Genomic DNA, 14433 nt, shown 5'->3' with positions numbered 1-14433 from the left:
GAAGACACTCCCTGAAATCACACCATGTCTCTGAGCCTGGGAAAACGTTTCTTTTTCGTGAGAAATGGACCTTGGTGTCTAACAGAATCAAACATGTAACTCTTTACTATGAGCCTTTTGTCTAACAGCATGTGACTCTTTCTCGACCTTGGTAAAGCGTCTCAACTAAAAAAAAAAAATTCCCTTCTCACCCTCCTCAGGTGGTCTGTTTCATCCTCTGAGCTCGGGTCCTCTACCAGAGGCCTGGGAGCTTGAGGGTTCTGCGCAGTATCTTGGTTGTGCCTAGAACTGCACATTTCTGGACTGAGATGTCTGATGTTGTTCCTGGGATCTGTTTGAGCCACTGCTCCAGTTTGGGGGTGACTGACTGCCCCGAGGGCCCCGATGACCACAGGCCCCACTGTGGTCTTCACCTTCCAGGTCTTTTCCAGTTCCTCCCTGAGGCCCTGGTATTTCTCCAGTTTCTCATGCTCCTTTTTCCTGATGTTGTAATCACTTGGTATTGCTACATCCACTACAACGGCTTTCCTCTGTTCTTTATCCACCACCACAATGTCCGGTTGGTTCGCCATTACCATCTTGTCTGTCTGGATCTGGAAGTCCCACAGGATCTTAGCTCGGTCATTCTCCACCACTTTTGGGGGTGTTCCCCACTTTGATCTCGGGGCTTCCAGTCCATATTCTGCACAGATGTTCCTGTACACTATGCCCACCACTTGGTTATGTCGTTCCATGTACGCTTTCCCTGCCAGCATCTTGCACCCTGCTATTATGTGCTGGACTGTCTCAGGGGCCTCCTTGCACAACCTACACCTTGGGTCTTGTCTGATGTGGTATATATATATATATATATATATATATATATATATATATATATATATATATATATATATATATATATATATGCGCAGTATGCGCAGTATCTAGGCACAGCCAAGAGCCAAGATACTGCGCATATATATATATATATATATATATATATATATATATATATATATATATATATATATATATATATATATATATATATATATATATATATATATATATGGCGGGAGAAACAGGAGTTACATACTGTAGCTTTAAAAGGATGTGGATTAAGTACTTTCTGAGTGCTTTGCAATGTTGGTTTGTGTGAGTGAAGTCAGACTGTGGAAGGTCCTTAATAAAGCCCAAAATAATATACAAAAATAAGCTCTTTGTGAAATTAGAGGAGGGAGTTGCTTATAATAAATGTTTATATCCCTTTTGAATTCTTCTTGAATCAGATTTTGCTTTGTTTTACTGGTTGCTCGTCTTTGTTCCTTGCGGCTGAAAAAGTTAGACCACGCCCACCTGCTGGATAGGCCACACCCCCTGTCTCGCGCTCTATAATAGGCTCAGCGCGGGAAATCTGTCTCATTTTCGTCATCATCCAGTAGAATTTTGATTCCTTTAACCAAAGATAGGCTAGCAGAATGTCCAGCCCCGGTGTTCCGCTGTGCCCGACCTGCCAGCGCTACATTCTTAGTTTCGACCCTCACATCACCTGTGAGACGTGCCTCGGTCCCCGGCATGCGAGCCTCGCCCTGATCCATCAGTCCTCCTGTTTCTCCTGTCAGCTTCTTGCGCCAGAAGAGAAACATCGGAGAGTGGATAACTTCACAGTTGTTGCAGGGGAACCCTTCCCGCCTCTCGGTAAGGCGGTGGGATGGGCTAACGGAGTGCGGGAACAGGATGAGGGTACAGCTCGCAGGACTGCTGCAGCTTCCCGCCCACAGAGGTTGAACGCCGGGAGGCCGCCACGTGAATGCCCGGCCGCCTCTTGGCTTCCGATGATGCCTATGGCCCAATTTCCGCCGGTCGGACCTCCTCCTGGAGCTGCCCAAGATCATCCAGAAAGCATCCGATCGAGCGAGCCTGCTCCGCCTCGATCGGATGAGCTGGCGGAAAAGTTCGGATCGCTTTTCCGCCCAGACCCAATATGGCCTCAGTTTCCAGCTCTCATGCTCCACCAGTCCGGCTCAGCCGAGCGGGGAGGTCCGATCTGCGCTCATGTGCTGTTTGGCCCGCACGTTCAGAAGATCCTGAAGGCGGAGAAGAAGAAGAACCTGGGGCAGTCTGACTCCCGCACCTGCCGGAGGGAGCGGAGACGTTCCACCGCTGCTGCGTCCTCACACTAAGCTCTTTAAATGTCGGTTTGTTATTATTTTAAAAATAATGTTTTGGAATAAAACAATTAAAAATCTCTCTAAGGGCAAACTTCCAGCAGATTGCAGCTCTGGTCAGATATTGGCAAATATTACAGCAGCGTTGATCACTGTTTGGGTGGAGAGCAGGAGATATACCGAGAAAAAATATTGTATGATTAATTATTTACAATCTGATGTGGAACTATGGCACTTTACAAAATGTAATGTTTTAATTGTTGGAGCTTTGAACATTGATTTTATACATCATTTTGGTGGATCTGAGATCATTTTCTTAAAAACAACTTTAAAAAGTAAACAAATCACAACATTCCTGTCTGCTTGTCTGTATATTTAACTTGTAAACCCTGATATTTGATTAAAGGAACAAAAGTGGGTTTTATATATATATATATATATATATATATATATATATATATATATATGTGTGTGTGTGTGTGTGTGTCCTTGCACCATTCCAACAGAAGTCAATGTCCTTATGGGTGTGAAAAAGTTATAAAAAGAGACAAAGAAAAACAAACTGAATATAATTGATTAGCAATTTCTGAGAGCCACAAACATTTCTCTACCAACGTAATTAGTGTTCATAATTTTACAGAAGTAACATTTCTATATAACAAGTGTCAGATTTAAGAAGAATTAACAGATTCAGTTTAATTTATTAATCTCAGTTTAATCTCTAGTTATATTTTGAACATGAAATATGTCAGCCACTACGTTTTATTACTAACTGTCCCTGTGTACATGTAAGTAAGTATGCAACACCATCTGGTGGACAACCAAATAAAAAAATTTTGTTAGGGTAACGTAACGAAATCATAATAAAAAATTATGCGTCAGTTTTTTGTTATTACTTAGTAATTTGTGGGGTACTGGTTTAGTTACATTTTTGTCTTAAGACAAATAACTGCATTTACTGAAATTAAAGTCTGACAAAATTTTCGCTAAAAAGGTTTTATTTCTTAATTTTTTTTAATAAAATTGGTCCAGCGAAAAATAATTTAAAAAAACGTAATTCTTGTATGGAGTATTGAAATTATACTGCAATTAAAATCATTGTGCTTTGGTGTTTTATTTTGCAACTTCAATTCACTGATGAGCGGAAGACATTACGTAAGTGAGGAAAAAAAAACACTATTCTGATTGGACGGCTGGCCTTCTCGTAAATATTGACCAATCAGTGAACAGATGGTACATATAAGTTCTGAACGCGCCGCCTATATGGCATAGTTTTCATTTCAATCATTCAAGATGTCTGGACGCGGAAAGACTGGGGGCAAAACCAGAGCTAAGGCAAAGACCCGCTCATCCCGTGCGGGGCTCCAGTTCCCAGTGGGCCGTGTTCACAGGCTCCTGAGGAAAGGAAACTACGCCGAGCGCGTCGGCGCCGGAGCTCCAGTCTATCTGGCGGCGGTGCTCGAGTACCTGACCGCCGAGATCCTGGAGCTGGCTGGAAACGCTGCCCGCGATAACAAGAAGACCAGAATCATCCCCCGTCACCTGCAGCTGGCCGTCCGCAACGACGAGGAGCTCAACAAGCTGCTGGGTGGAGTCACCATCGCTCAGGGTGGTGTTCTCCCCAACATCCAGGCTGTCCTGCTGCCCAAGAAGACCGAGAAAGCGGCCAAGGCCAAGTAAACCTTTACAGCTAAAAACCACAAACCCAACGGCTCTTTTAAGAGCCACCCACATCTATATGAAGAGCAAAGTCCTCAGCTGTTTCTACAGACCTCAACATATGCATATGATGTATGATAAAAAATCAGAAATTTATTTCTGCCAACATTAGATGCTATAAAAAATTTCATTTTAGGTAGTGGGACATGCAGTACTGAACTCCTGAAAATTGGAACCATTCCCAAATTATCCTGAAATCGAGTATCCTGAAATCGAGTATCGTAAAACACTGAATATACAAGTACTGTATAGCTTTCTGATTTTTGTCAACATTTAATGACAATGCTTTGTCTACAACCCACCAGATTGGGTTAATGGAATGCCTCTTATGCAAGTGTGACAGAATCAAAGAAAACAAATATGTAAAATCCGTTAATTGGACCAGAGTAACAAAAATATTTTTTAGATCGAAAATACAGCCCAAAGAGATTTAACATTATACAACATGAGATGGGGGGAGGGGAGAACTAAAATTAGGATTTGTATTTAGGATAAGTTGTATATTTAACCTGTCAATCCTGATGGTACATAAGAAATGTACGAAGGTGGATATGATGTGAATTAAATGCATTTTTATTAACAAAATGCTAGTTATCGATTTCATTTAGACATTGTAATTCTTAGTTTGATTAGTTATGTTTTTATTTTTGTAATATTCATTGAGCGGAAATGTGTGCTCTTTGATAGAAACTTGAGGCTCAAGTAGAAATCTGCGGCTTGGCTGTCTTCTTTTACGTCCGTGACACCAATTTAAATCCAGATGTGAAGCCTTGTTCAGTCAGTGTCGTCAAACAACTGAAGCACAATGAGTGGTCGCGGAAAGGGAGGAAAAGGACTCGGAAAAGGAGGCGCCAAGCGTCACCGTAAAGTCCTCCGTGATAACATCCAGGGAATCACCAAGCCCGCCATCCGCCGCCTGGCTCGCCGCGGTGGAGTCAAGCGTATCTCCGGCCTCATCTACGAGGAGACCCGCGGTGTGCTCAAGGTCTTCCTGGAGAACGTTATCCGTGATGCCGTCACCTACACCGAGCACGCCAAGAGAAAGACCGTGACCGCTATGGATGTGGTGTACGCTCTCAAGAGGCAGGGCCGCACTCTGTACGGCTTTGGAGGTTAAATCTACCAGCTATCTACTAAAGACCAACGGCTCTTTTCAGAGCCACCCACACTTCTCAAGAGATGGCTCCTGAATTTTTATATTTATTCACTGAATCTAAACACTTGTACTGTGCAATATATGACTGAATTTTATTTTTAGCACTAGAACACACTGTGTTGATTGATGGGGCTAGCATAATAATGATTAATTATAACTAACCCCATATTGTGTCTGGAAAGTTTCAATACTACATGGTACTAATTACATTTGTGTATAAATATAGGGATTTATGTATGTTAAAAAATTAGATGGATGTCCAGAGAAAGTCACTCTGGGTGGCTAGAGTACTCAACATTCATTCTCAAGTAAATTAAGCCCTACCTCATGTTTTTAAAAAAAATAAAAGTATGCATCCAAGAAATTCAAAATTATACTTTTGAGGGTTTTTTCTGTAGTTCTTAACTCGGTGAGTAGAGTGTCCAAGAAAATGTACCCAAGTAAGGATAGCAAGTAAAAGTGAAAATTATGCGGTAAAGCTTCTCTCCAAATTATTTTTTTCTCAAAAAATTACTCGAGTAGATGTGACTGAATAAATGTAATTAATAACTAATCCACCTCTGCCATCACCCGAGACATTCCTAAAGTGAAGGATGCAAAAAATGAAATCAATAAATATGTAAAAGTCATGCACAGCTTATCATATTAACATGTTATTCAGGTGTCATACGATTTATTAATATCTAAGTGGCAAATGAAAAACGTTGATAGTTTCTGTAGCATGTAAAAATTTTAATAACATGACTTCTGCTTGAAATCTAAAAAATATCTACATAAAGGGAAACCAACGCAGTGCTCTAGAGAGCGCTCACAGCACAGACACTGTCTAACCTTCCGATGAGCTCAGCCAATCAGAGGCAGGCGTCAGCGCACTCTGATTTACATGCAGTCTCTATAATACTAGTCTCTGTGCGCCCTTCCTCATTCGTTGCTGTTTCCCAGAAACACATCAGGATGCCTGAACCCGCCAAGTCTGCGCCCAAGAAGGGCTCCAAGAAAGCCGTGACCAAGACGGCCGGCAAAGGAGGCAAGAAGAAGAGAAAGACAAGGAAGGAGAGCTACGCCATCTACGTCTACAAGGTCCTCAAGCAGGTCCACCCCGACACCGGCATCTCGTCCAAGGCCATGAGCATCATGAACTCGTTCGTTAACGACATCTTTGAGCGCATCGCCTCCGAGGCTTCCCGCCTGGCTCACTACAACAAGCGCTCCACCATCACCTCCAGGGAGATCCAGACGGCCGTGCGCCTCTTGCTTCCCGGAGAGCTGGCCAAGCACGCCGTGTCCGAGGGCACCAAGGCGGTCACAAAGTACACCAGCTCCAAGTAAACCTACTGTTTGATCAGAACCAAAAAGGCCCTTTTTAGGGCCACACAAATACAACTTGAAGCAGAGATTCTGTTTATTCCAAAGGTTCTTTACAAATGGTCTGTATTTTTATATACAATTTTAAAAAAAAGTCAGTTTGTAAAGCAAATATTGTGGGAGTTCCTTGTTTTAATGCATTGTAATATATGTATGTTCTATTTTATATTCTTGTATATGTAAGACATCTGTGTACTGATTCCAGTTGTCATGTCTATGGAAAAAATCTCAAATAGCCTTTGAATTTTTTTCCATATAGTTTAAGAATCTTGACTGTTTCAATTCTCCATTTTGGTTAGTTGGTTCTGTAACTGATACACAGCAAGTCTTAATTTGCTATATATGAAAAAAGGACTGGCATGCTGATTTAGGTCAATTTCAACTGTAGGTTTTTTAGGATTCACACCAGTATTCTGCTTTAAAAAAATCGCTCACCATTCATAATTTAAGTACTAGAAAACTGTTTAAAAACATTTGCCTTAAGGTTTATGTAGGTGGCTCTTAAAAGAGCCGTTGGTTTTTTTGAAGCAAGTCAGGAGTCAGTTTAAGCACGTTCTCCACGGATACGGCGGGCCAGCTGGATGTCTTTAGGCATAATGGTGACTCTCTTGGCGTGGATAGCGCACAGGTTGGTGTCCTCGAAGAGACCCACCAGGTAAGCCTCGCTGGCCTCCTGCAGAGCCATGACGGCGGAGCTCTGGAAGCGCAGGTCGGTCTTGAAATCCTGAGCGATCTCCCTGACCAGGCGCTGGAAGGGCAGCTTGCGAATCAGCAGCTCGGTGGATTTCTGGTAGCGGCGGATCTCTCGCAGAGCCACGGTACCAGGCCTGTAACGATGAGGCTTCTTGACTCCGCCGGTAGCTGGAGCGCTCTTACGGGCAGCTTTGGTTGCAAGCTGCTTCCTGGGAGCCTTTCCTCCGGTGGATTTACGAGCGGTCTGCTTGGTTCTTGCCATGTTTTTACTGTCTTCTTCTCGTTTTACGCTGAAGAGATGCGTTCTCACCGCGAACAGCGCTCTTATAAGGAGACTGGCAGCAGGAGGTCACTTCTGATTCGCTGAGGTTGCTGACGTAGTGAGACCAGTCTGACTCAGCTATTGGTTAGATTTGAATTTTCAAAATAAAGCGCGAGAGAAGTCTAAATAAAGTCGGGAAAGGAAGAGGGGACGTTACACGTTTAAAGAAAACGTTGAATGTTATATCAATGGATCCTTTACAATATCCACAAAATATTAAATTTTTTAAATGTAATGATTAATACTAAAATAATTTTAACTATTGCCCAATAATTACTTGCATTATAAAGCATTCTCTTATTATAAAACAGTTGTCTGCACACATGTACATGCTGTTCCTTTTATTTTTTAGTTACTTGTAGTTGGTGTAAGATCTCATTTTCAACAGGATCCTTCAAATACATAAAACAAACAATACCACAAATCATTATAAATCCAAAATATAATACACATATAAATGCATTTGAAAATCTGTACAAGTTAGTTAACAAAATATACTTTACTGATCTCCAAGGATAAATTGCTTATTTGTTAATGCCTTCTGAAGTGTTAAATATTAGAAAATATAAATATAACAATAAACTACATGAAATTTATTTAAAGAAAAAAAAACACTTTACTTCTTCTGTTTCATTTGAGTTGGAAATGTTCAGTATCCTTTTTAGTTCATACCCTAAAGAATAACTATAGTTTTAAACCTGTTCAATAAATTATTTCAGTAATTTACATCCATCTGTCAAAAAGGACAAAATTGTAATCTAAAATTACTTAAAACTTAATTTGCTGCAGTTTTAATAAAGGGAGTCAATCTTAAATAGTTCCTTAATTCTCTATATTACTGTCAGCTGTTTGAAAACGGATAAATACTTTGAATAGTTAACATCAAAGTCATAATTGTCACATGGAGCACAATATTAACATTCAGTTAATCCAGTTGATATACATTTGTAATATATATATAAGCATGTTGGAAACAACAGATTATAGGAATCATGTCTTAATTTGTAGAAGTGGTGGCTCTGAAAAGAGCCTTTGGTGCCTTAAGCAGTGGTTGGAGGAGAAAAGTTGTTTACTTCTTGGCCTTCTTCGCTGCGGGTTTTTTGGCTCCCGTTTTCTTGGCTGCAGGCTTCTTGGCAGCCTTTGGCTTCTTAGCGGCGGGCTTTTTAGGGCTCTTTTTGGGGCTCTTCTTGACCACTTTTTTCGGAGATTTCTTGGCCGCTGCCTTCTTCGGGGATTTCTTGGCTGCTGCTTTCTTAGCGGCGGGTTTCTTGGGTGTTGTGGCCTTCTTGGCGGCTGGTTTCTTTGCCTTGACGGGAGCCTTCTTCTTCACCACCTTCTTGACTGGTTTGGCGGTCTTGGGCTCCTTCTTGGCGAGCTTGAAGGACCCGGATGCTCCGGTTCCTTTCGTTTGGCTAAGAGTTCCCTTCGTCACAAGCTTGGTAACGGCGGTGTTGATGCGCTTGTTGGCCTTGGCCACATCGACGCCTTTCCCGGCCAGAACCTTCTTGAGCGCCGCAAGAGAAACTCCCTTGCGCTCCTTGGAGTCGGCCACGGCGGCCACGATGAGCTTGGGTAGGCTGGGTCCATCTTTCTTAGCCTTGGGAGCGGACTTCTTCTTCGGTGCTTTAGCCGGGGCTTTAGCCGGTGCGGCTGCTGGAGCTACTTCTGCCATGATTCTCAGTTACTGTTAATGATTCTCTAAAGTCGTCCAGCAGGAGGCGGAACTTATAACATTCATGAGAACCGTAAAGAGACAACTCAGGCCCGCCGTTCTGCTGCCGTCTGAAAAGCGTCCCCATTTGTGTTTTCTTCGCCACATTTAAGGCTTTAAATCTCCACTAAAGTAGCGTTTTCTATCATAATTATCATTGTAACGGAAAGACAACTGTTCGCTCTCTAAAATAAGGTCACATTTTTCTGGCAGGACTTTCTCTTTTTGATCCAGGAGCGCTGGAAGGTGTCAGAATCTCTTTAATTATGTGCGTCGAGTAGCGAGTTTTCCCCACATTTCTTTTTCTAAAACATCTAAAACCATTTTGCGGAAGACATAATCGCGGTGCTCTCGATAAAAAAGAAGGTTGCGGACAGAGTGAAAGTATTTTGGTTGTCATGTTTGGATTATCTGGGTGTTAAATAGGAATGGTTTTCCCGGCAGTAAACACACAGAAACTGTCTATGACTAAACCAGTCAGGATTCCTCTCTTGGAAGAATCCAATAGGAATGACTTATCTCACATCAAATACATAATAAAAATAAATATTATCAGAATTTTATATCAGATTTTGATGTAGAAGTTCACATACTCAGTATGGGCTCATTTTTTTCAGAATAGAAAATAGATTTATTTCCTCATATCATTGAATTTGCATTTCACAAATAAGATTGATGGACTAATTTAACAAATGTTAACTGAAAAACTGCATCTTTGTTTATTTACACTCCTGTAGACCTTTACTTTATTTAAACTCTCCCAAATTGAATTGATAGTCACAAGTAAAATATTTAAAGATATTGATTAGTAATATTTAACGCAACTTTAGGGCAGAACACTTTTTTTGATGACATTCAGATCATTTTTGACATGAGTAAAACTTTGTCTCAGGCGAATGGTATTACATATATTAAGATGTGTTTAGCCTCTATTGGAAATCTGCTTCAGTGATAGACATGGATTTGGAATAATTTTCTCAACCTATACAGAAGTGAAAACCAAAGTATATTTGTGCAATCTGTTTTAAATGATTGTGCAACAGAGTAGCTCAATCTGCAAAGTGGAAACAAATGAAAACCAGAGTTCTAATAGCATGATCATAAATTTAGCTGGCAACATTGGAGGAAATCAGTGAAAATGAAGCCATTTGCTTCCATCTAGCAAGTATTGACTGATCACAACCCTTTTATTAATTCTTGTTTAAGATTCTTTTAATCTGAATTAAACTTCTTAGAAGTTTCTTAGAAGTACAGTACAAAAGATGATCCCATGATGATTCAGTATTTTACAGTAGAAAATAGTTTGATAAATTTTGATGTTTGAAGTGGAATGTTGCAATTTTCTTCAATTTTAATGGCAACAAAAACGTAAGATGAAAGGATTTGTTAAATGTGTAACACTAGCTTTTCTGCAATTTCTACAACTACTACAAAAGGACTTTTGCTTCTAGTTGCATTTGTGTGGCCCTAAAAAGGGCCTTTGTGGTTCTGATCAAACAATAGGTTTACTTGGAGCTGGTGTACTTTGTGACCGCCTTGGTGCCCTCGGACACGGCGTGCTTGGCCAGCTCTCCGGGAAGCAAGAGGCGCACGGCCGTCTGGATCTCCCTGGAGGTGATGGTGGAGCGCTTGTTGTAGTGAGCCAGGCGGGAAGCCTCGGAGGCGATGCGCTCAAAGATGTCGTTAACGAACGAGTTCATGATGCTCATGGCCTTGGACGAGATGCCGGTGTCGGGGTGGACCTGCTTGAGGACCTTGTAGACGTAGATGGCGTAGCTCTCCTTCCTTGTCTTTCTCTTCTTCTTGCCTCCTTTGCCGGCCGTCTTGGTCACGGCTTTCTTGGAGCCCTTCTTGGGCGCAGACTTGGCGGGTTCAGGCATCCTGATGTGTTTCTGGGAAACAGCAACGAATGAGGAAGGGCGCACAGAGACTAGTATTATAGAGACTGCATGTAAATCAGAGTGCGCTGACGCCTGCCTCTGATTGGCTGAGCTCATCGGAAGGTTAGACAGTGTCTGTGCTGTGAGCGCTCTCTAGAGCACTGCGTTGGTTTCCCTTTATGTAGATATTTTTTAGATTTCAAGCAGAAGTCATGTTATTAAAATTTTTACATGCTACAGAAACTATCAACGTTTTTCATTTGCCACTTAGATATTAATAAATCGTATGACACCTGAATAACATGTTAATATGATAAGCTGTGCATGACTTTTACATATTTATTGATTTCATTTTTTGCATCCTTCACTTTAGGAATGTCTCAGGTGATGGCAGAGGTGGATTAGTTATTAATTACATTTATTCAGTCACATCTACTCGAGTAATTTTTTGAGAAAAAAATAATTTGGAGAGAAGCTTTACCGCATAATTTTCACTTTTACTTGCTATCCTTACTTGGGTACATTTTCTTGGACATTCTACTCAGAGTTAAGAACTACAGAAAAAAACCCTCAAAAGTATAATTTTGAATTTCTTGGATGCATACTTTTATTTTTTTTAAAAACATGAGGTAGGGCTTAATTTACTTGAGAATGAATGTTGAGTACTCTAGCAACCCAGAGTGACTTTCTCTTGACATCCATCTAATTTTTTAACATACATAAATCCCTATATTTATACACAAATGTAATTAGTACCATGTAGTATTGAAACTTTCCAGACACAATATGGGGTTAGTTATAATTAATCATTATTATGCTAGCCCCATCAATCAACATAGTGTGTTCTAGTGCTAAAAATAAAATTCAGTCACATATTGCACAGTACAAGTGTTTAGATCCGGTGAATAAATATTAAAATTCAGGAGCCATCTCTTGAGAAGTGTGGGTGGCTCTGAAAAGAGCCGTTGGTCTTTAGTAAATAGCTGGTAGATTTAACCTCCAAAGCCGTACAGAGTGCGGCCCTGCCTCTTGAGAGCGTACACCACATCCATAGCGGTCACGGTCTTTCTCTTGGCGTGCTCGGTGTAGGTGACGGCATCACGGATAACGTTCTCCAGGAAGACCTTGAGCACACCGCGGGTCTCCTCGTAGATGAGGCCGGAGATACGCTTGACTCCACCGCGGCGAGCCAGGCGGCGGATGGCGGGCTTGGTGATTCCCTGGATATTATCACGGAGGACTTTACGGTGACGCTTGGCGCCTCCTTTTCCGAGTCCTTTTCCTCCCTTTCCGCGACCACTCATTGTGTTATTCTCGATAATCTGAAAGACGAATGGTCAGATACAAGCGAAAAGCTCTTTATTTTAGAACTGCGGACGTAAGAGAAGACAATTGAACGGGTTCGCATGAGCGGAGTCAAATTAACGCCTTCACAAACCATTTACATGGGATCATCTTTTGTAAACATTTAATTCAATCCCTGCTCTTATAGTGTGTGATATTTTCCTAAACAAAACCTATTACCTCAAAGATCACTTTAGTAACCAGTTTAAAATTTCGTACATCACAGGGTTTCATCTATGTTGTTTGCGTTTGAGTATTGTAAACCTTATCTAGGTCTTTTCACACTTGTGTTTACATGCAGAGTTGCCAGATCTGATTGTTTTCAGACCAAACAACGTAAAACCTGCCCAACGAAAAAAAAAAAGTCTCCATCTCTAATGAAATGTATGCCTGTCATATTTATTGTGTCTCACATCATACTTCACAATTCTTGACATCGTCCATTATATTCCGACCAGAACCAATCAGGATGCAAAGGTGTTCTCGTGTTGATGTTCTTTTAATAATTGCACTTCATTAACTAAAGTCGCATTTGATTATTTACCAAAACTTCTCTTCCGAAACATTTCTAAGAACCCAATAAATGCTGTGAAAAGCACCTCTTCCCCAGACATACATGTACATAGGCAGCCCAATTTGGCGGGAACTAAAAAAAATTTTTTAAACACTTTGATTAGTAAATTTTAATCGCTACTTTAACCAGGATTTGGCTCTTCAGATGGATGTGGGTGGCTCTTAAAAGAGCCGTTGGGTTTGTGGTTTTAGCTGTAAAGGTTTACTTGGCCTTGGCCGCTTTCTCGGTCTTCTTGGGCAGCAGAACAGCCTGGATGTTGGGGAGAACACCACCCTGAGCGATGGTGACTCCACCCAGCAGCTTGTTGAGCTCCTCGTCGTTGCGGACGGCCAGCTGCAGGTGACGGGGGATGATTCTGGTCTTCTTGTTATCGCGGGCAGCGTTTCCAGCCAGCTCCAGGATCTCAGCGGTCAGGTACTCGAGCACCGCCGCCAGATAGACTGGAGCTCCGGCGCCGACGCGCTCGGCGTAGTTTCCTTTCCTCAGGAGCCTGTGAACACGGCCCACTGGGAACTGGAGCCCCGCACGGGATGAGCGGGTCTTTGCCTTAGCTCTGGTTTTGCCCCCGGTCTTTCCGCGTCCAGACATGTTCTTCTATATTTCTTCTGTCTTTACAGATGAAGATAATCGTTCCAGGCTGGATGTCAGCTATATATACAGAACGCTGCTGCTCCCTCATTGGCCAGAGAGAACGTTAGGAGGGTTGTCCAATCACAGTAGAGGTCGTGTCAATTTTCAGTTTGCGCCACAAATTTCCACTCTTCGACACAGTCCCTTTCAAAATAAAGCGAACATTTCAAATTAAAATTTATGAAATACATGGTACAAATTGTATTCAATGTGGACAAATGGAAACCGTAGAACATATTTTTTAAAATGTAATAATTATACACATGAAAGCGTGATATTAATTTAAATTTAAATATGAATTAAAGTAAGTTAGAAGTAAGGCAACTAATTCAACGGTAAGCTGGGGATGTAGTTTTTAGCAGCATTTTTAGTTTTTTAAGAAGAGCAAGTATTATTGTTAAATTCCCCTTGGGGATCAATAAAGTATTTTTGAATTTGAATCTGTATAATATAATAATATAATGCAGTTTTATTACAGTATAATGTAGAGTAGAATAGAGTCATCTAAAGCAGAATTCAGTAAACTATAATGCATTCTATTTTGGTCACAATATAGTTACATAAACAGCCACAAATTTTAGAAAATACAATAAATGTAATTAAACAACTGCAGGAATGTTGTCAGTCAAGGAAGGCGGGAGCTATAGTAATTCTGAAAACGTTGTAGTTAATTACAGTAAACTACTACAGAGTTAAACAAATTTCCATCAGCAACAGTAAATTCTACAAATTTACTGTTTTTGAAAACTACAGACATCTGTGAACTGTGTCTTATTTAGTACACTGGGACCTAATGTAGTCAGCTAAAGATCAATAAACTACTGCAGAGTTCAGGAAAATATAATCAATAAATCATGTGTAATGAACTGCACTGAGAAAAGTAGTAGCAGCA

The 14433-nt window shown here is 41.1% G+C and overlaps 7 protein-coding genes and 1 pseudogene across 7 annotated transcripts; 3 read left to right on the top strand and 5 right to left on the bottom strand.

The window, feature by feature from the left end:
- Positions 1–3440: 3440 nt before the first annotated feature.
- Positions 3441–3876, top strand: LOC145550156 (histone H2A-like). The gene has a single exon (XM_081603910.1). It carries the CDS (start codon positions 3441–3443, stop codon positions 3825–3827), a length of 387 nt encoding a protein of 128 aa, XP_081460036.1. The 3' UTR covers positions 3828–3876.
- A 785-nt stretch (positions 3877–4661) lies between these two features.
- LOC145550217 (histone H4) lies at positions 4662–5112 on the top strand. Its single transcript, XM_081604169.1, has one exon. The coding sequence runs from the start codon at positions 4672–4674 to the stop codon at positions 4981–4983; it is 312 nt and encodes a 103-aa protein (XP_081460295.1). The 5' UTR covers positions 4662–4671; the 3' UTR covers positions 4984–5112.
- Positions 5113–5716: 604 nt separating this feature from the next.
- On the top strand, positions 5717–6501 carry LOC103459352 (histone H2B 1/2-like). The gene has a single exon (XM_081603901.1). It carries the CDS (start codon positions 5860–5862, stop codon positions 6349–6351), a length of 492 nt encoding a protein of 163 aa, XP_081460027.1. The 5' UTR covers positions 5717–5859; the 3' UTR covers positions 6352–6501.
- A 359-nt stretch (positions 6502–6860) lies between these two features.
- Positions 6861–7421, bottom strand: LOC145550155 (histone H3). Its single transcript, XM_081603904.1, has one exon. It carries the CDS (start codon positions 7340–7342, stop codon positions 6932–6934), a length of 411 nt encoding a protein of 136 aa, XP_081460030.1. The 5' UTR covers positions 7343–7421; the 3' UTR covers positions 6861–6931.
- Positions 7422–8177: 756 nt separating this feature from the next.
- Positions 8178–9707, bottom strand: LOC103459350 (histone H1 pseudogene; annotated as a pseudogene).
- Positions 9708–10345: 638 nt separating this feature from the next.
- On the bottom strand, positions 10346–11253 carry LOC103459351 (histone H2B 1/2-like). Its single transcript, XM_081603976.1, has one exon. It carries the CDS (start codon positions 11108–11110, stop codon positions 10619–10621), a length of 492 nt encoding a protein of 163 aa, XP_081460102.1. The 5' UTR covers positions 11111–11253; the 3' UTR covers positions 10346–10618.
- A 603-nt stretch (positions 11254–11856) lies between these two features.
- LOC145550204 (histone H4) lies at positions 11857–12301 on the bottom strand. Its single transcript, XM_081604145.1, has one exon. The coding sequence runs from the start codon at positions 12295–12297 to the stop codon at positions 11986–11988; it is 312 nt and encodes a 103-aa protein (XP_081460271.1). The 5' UTR covers positions 12298–12301; the 3' UTR covers positions 11857–11985.
- A 34-nt stretch (positions 12302–12335) lies between these two features.
- On the bottom strand, positions 12336–13697 carry LOC103459349 (histone H2A). Its single transcript, XM_081604143.1, has one exon. The coding sequence runs from the start codon at positions 13497–13499 to the stop codon at positions 13113–13115; it is 387 nt and encodes a 128-aa protein (XP_081460269.1). The 5' UTR covers positions 13500–13697; the 3' UTR covers positions 12336–13112.
- Positions 13698–14433: the final 736 nt, after the last annotated feature.

Source organism: Poecilia reticulata, chromosome 23 (genome assembly GCF_904066995.2).
Source record: "Poecilia reticulata chromosome 23, P_reticulata-male-v2, whole genome shotgun sequence".
NCBI lineage: Eukaryota > Metazoa > Chordata > Actinopteri > Cyprinodontiformes > Poeciliidae > Poecilia > Poecilia reticulata.
This window is presented reverse-complemented; position numbering and strand designations above follow the sequence as displayed.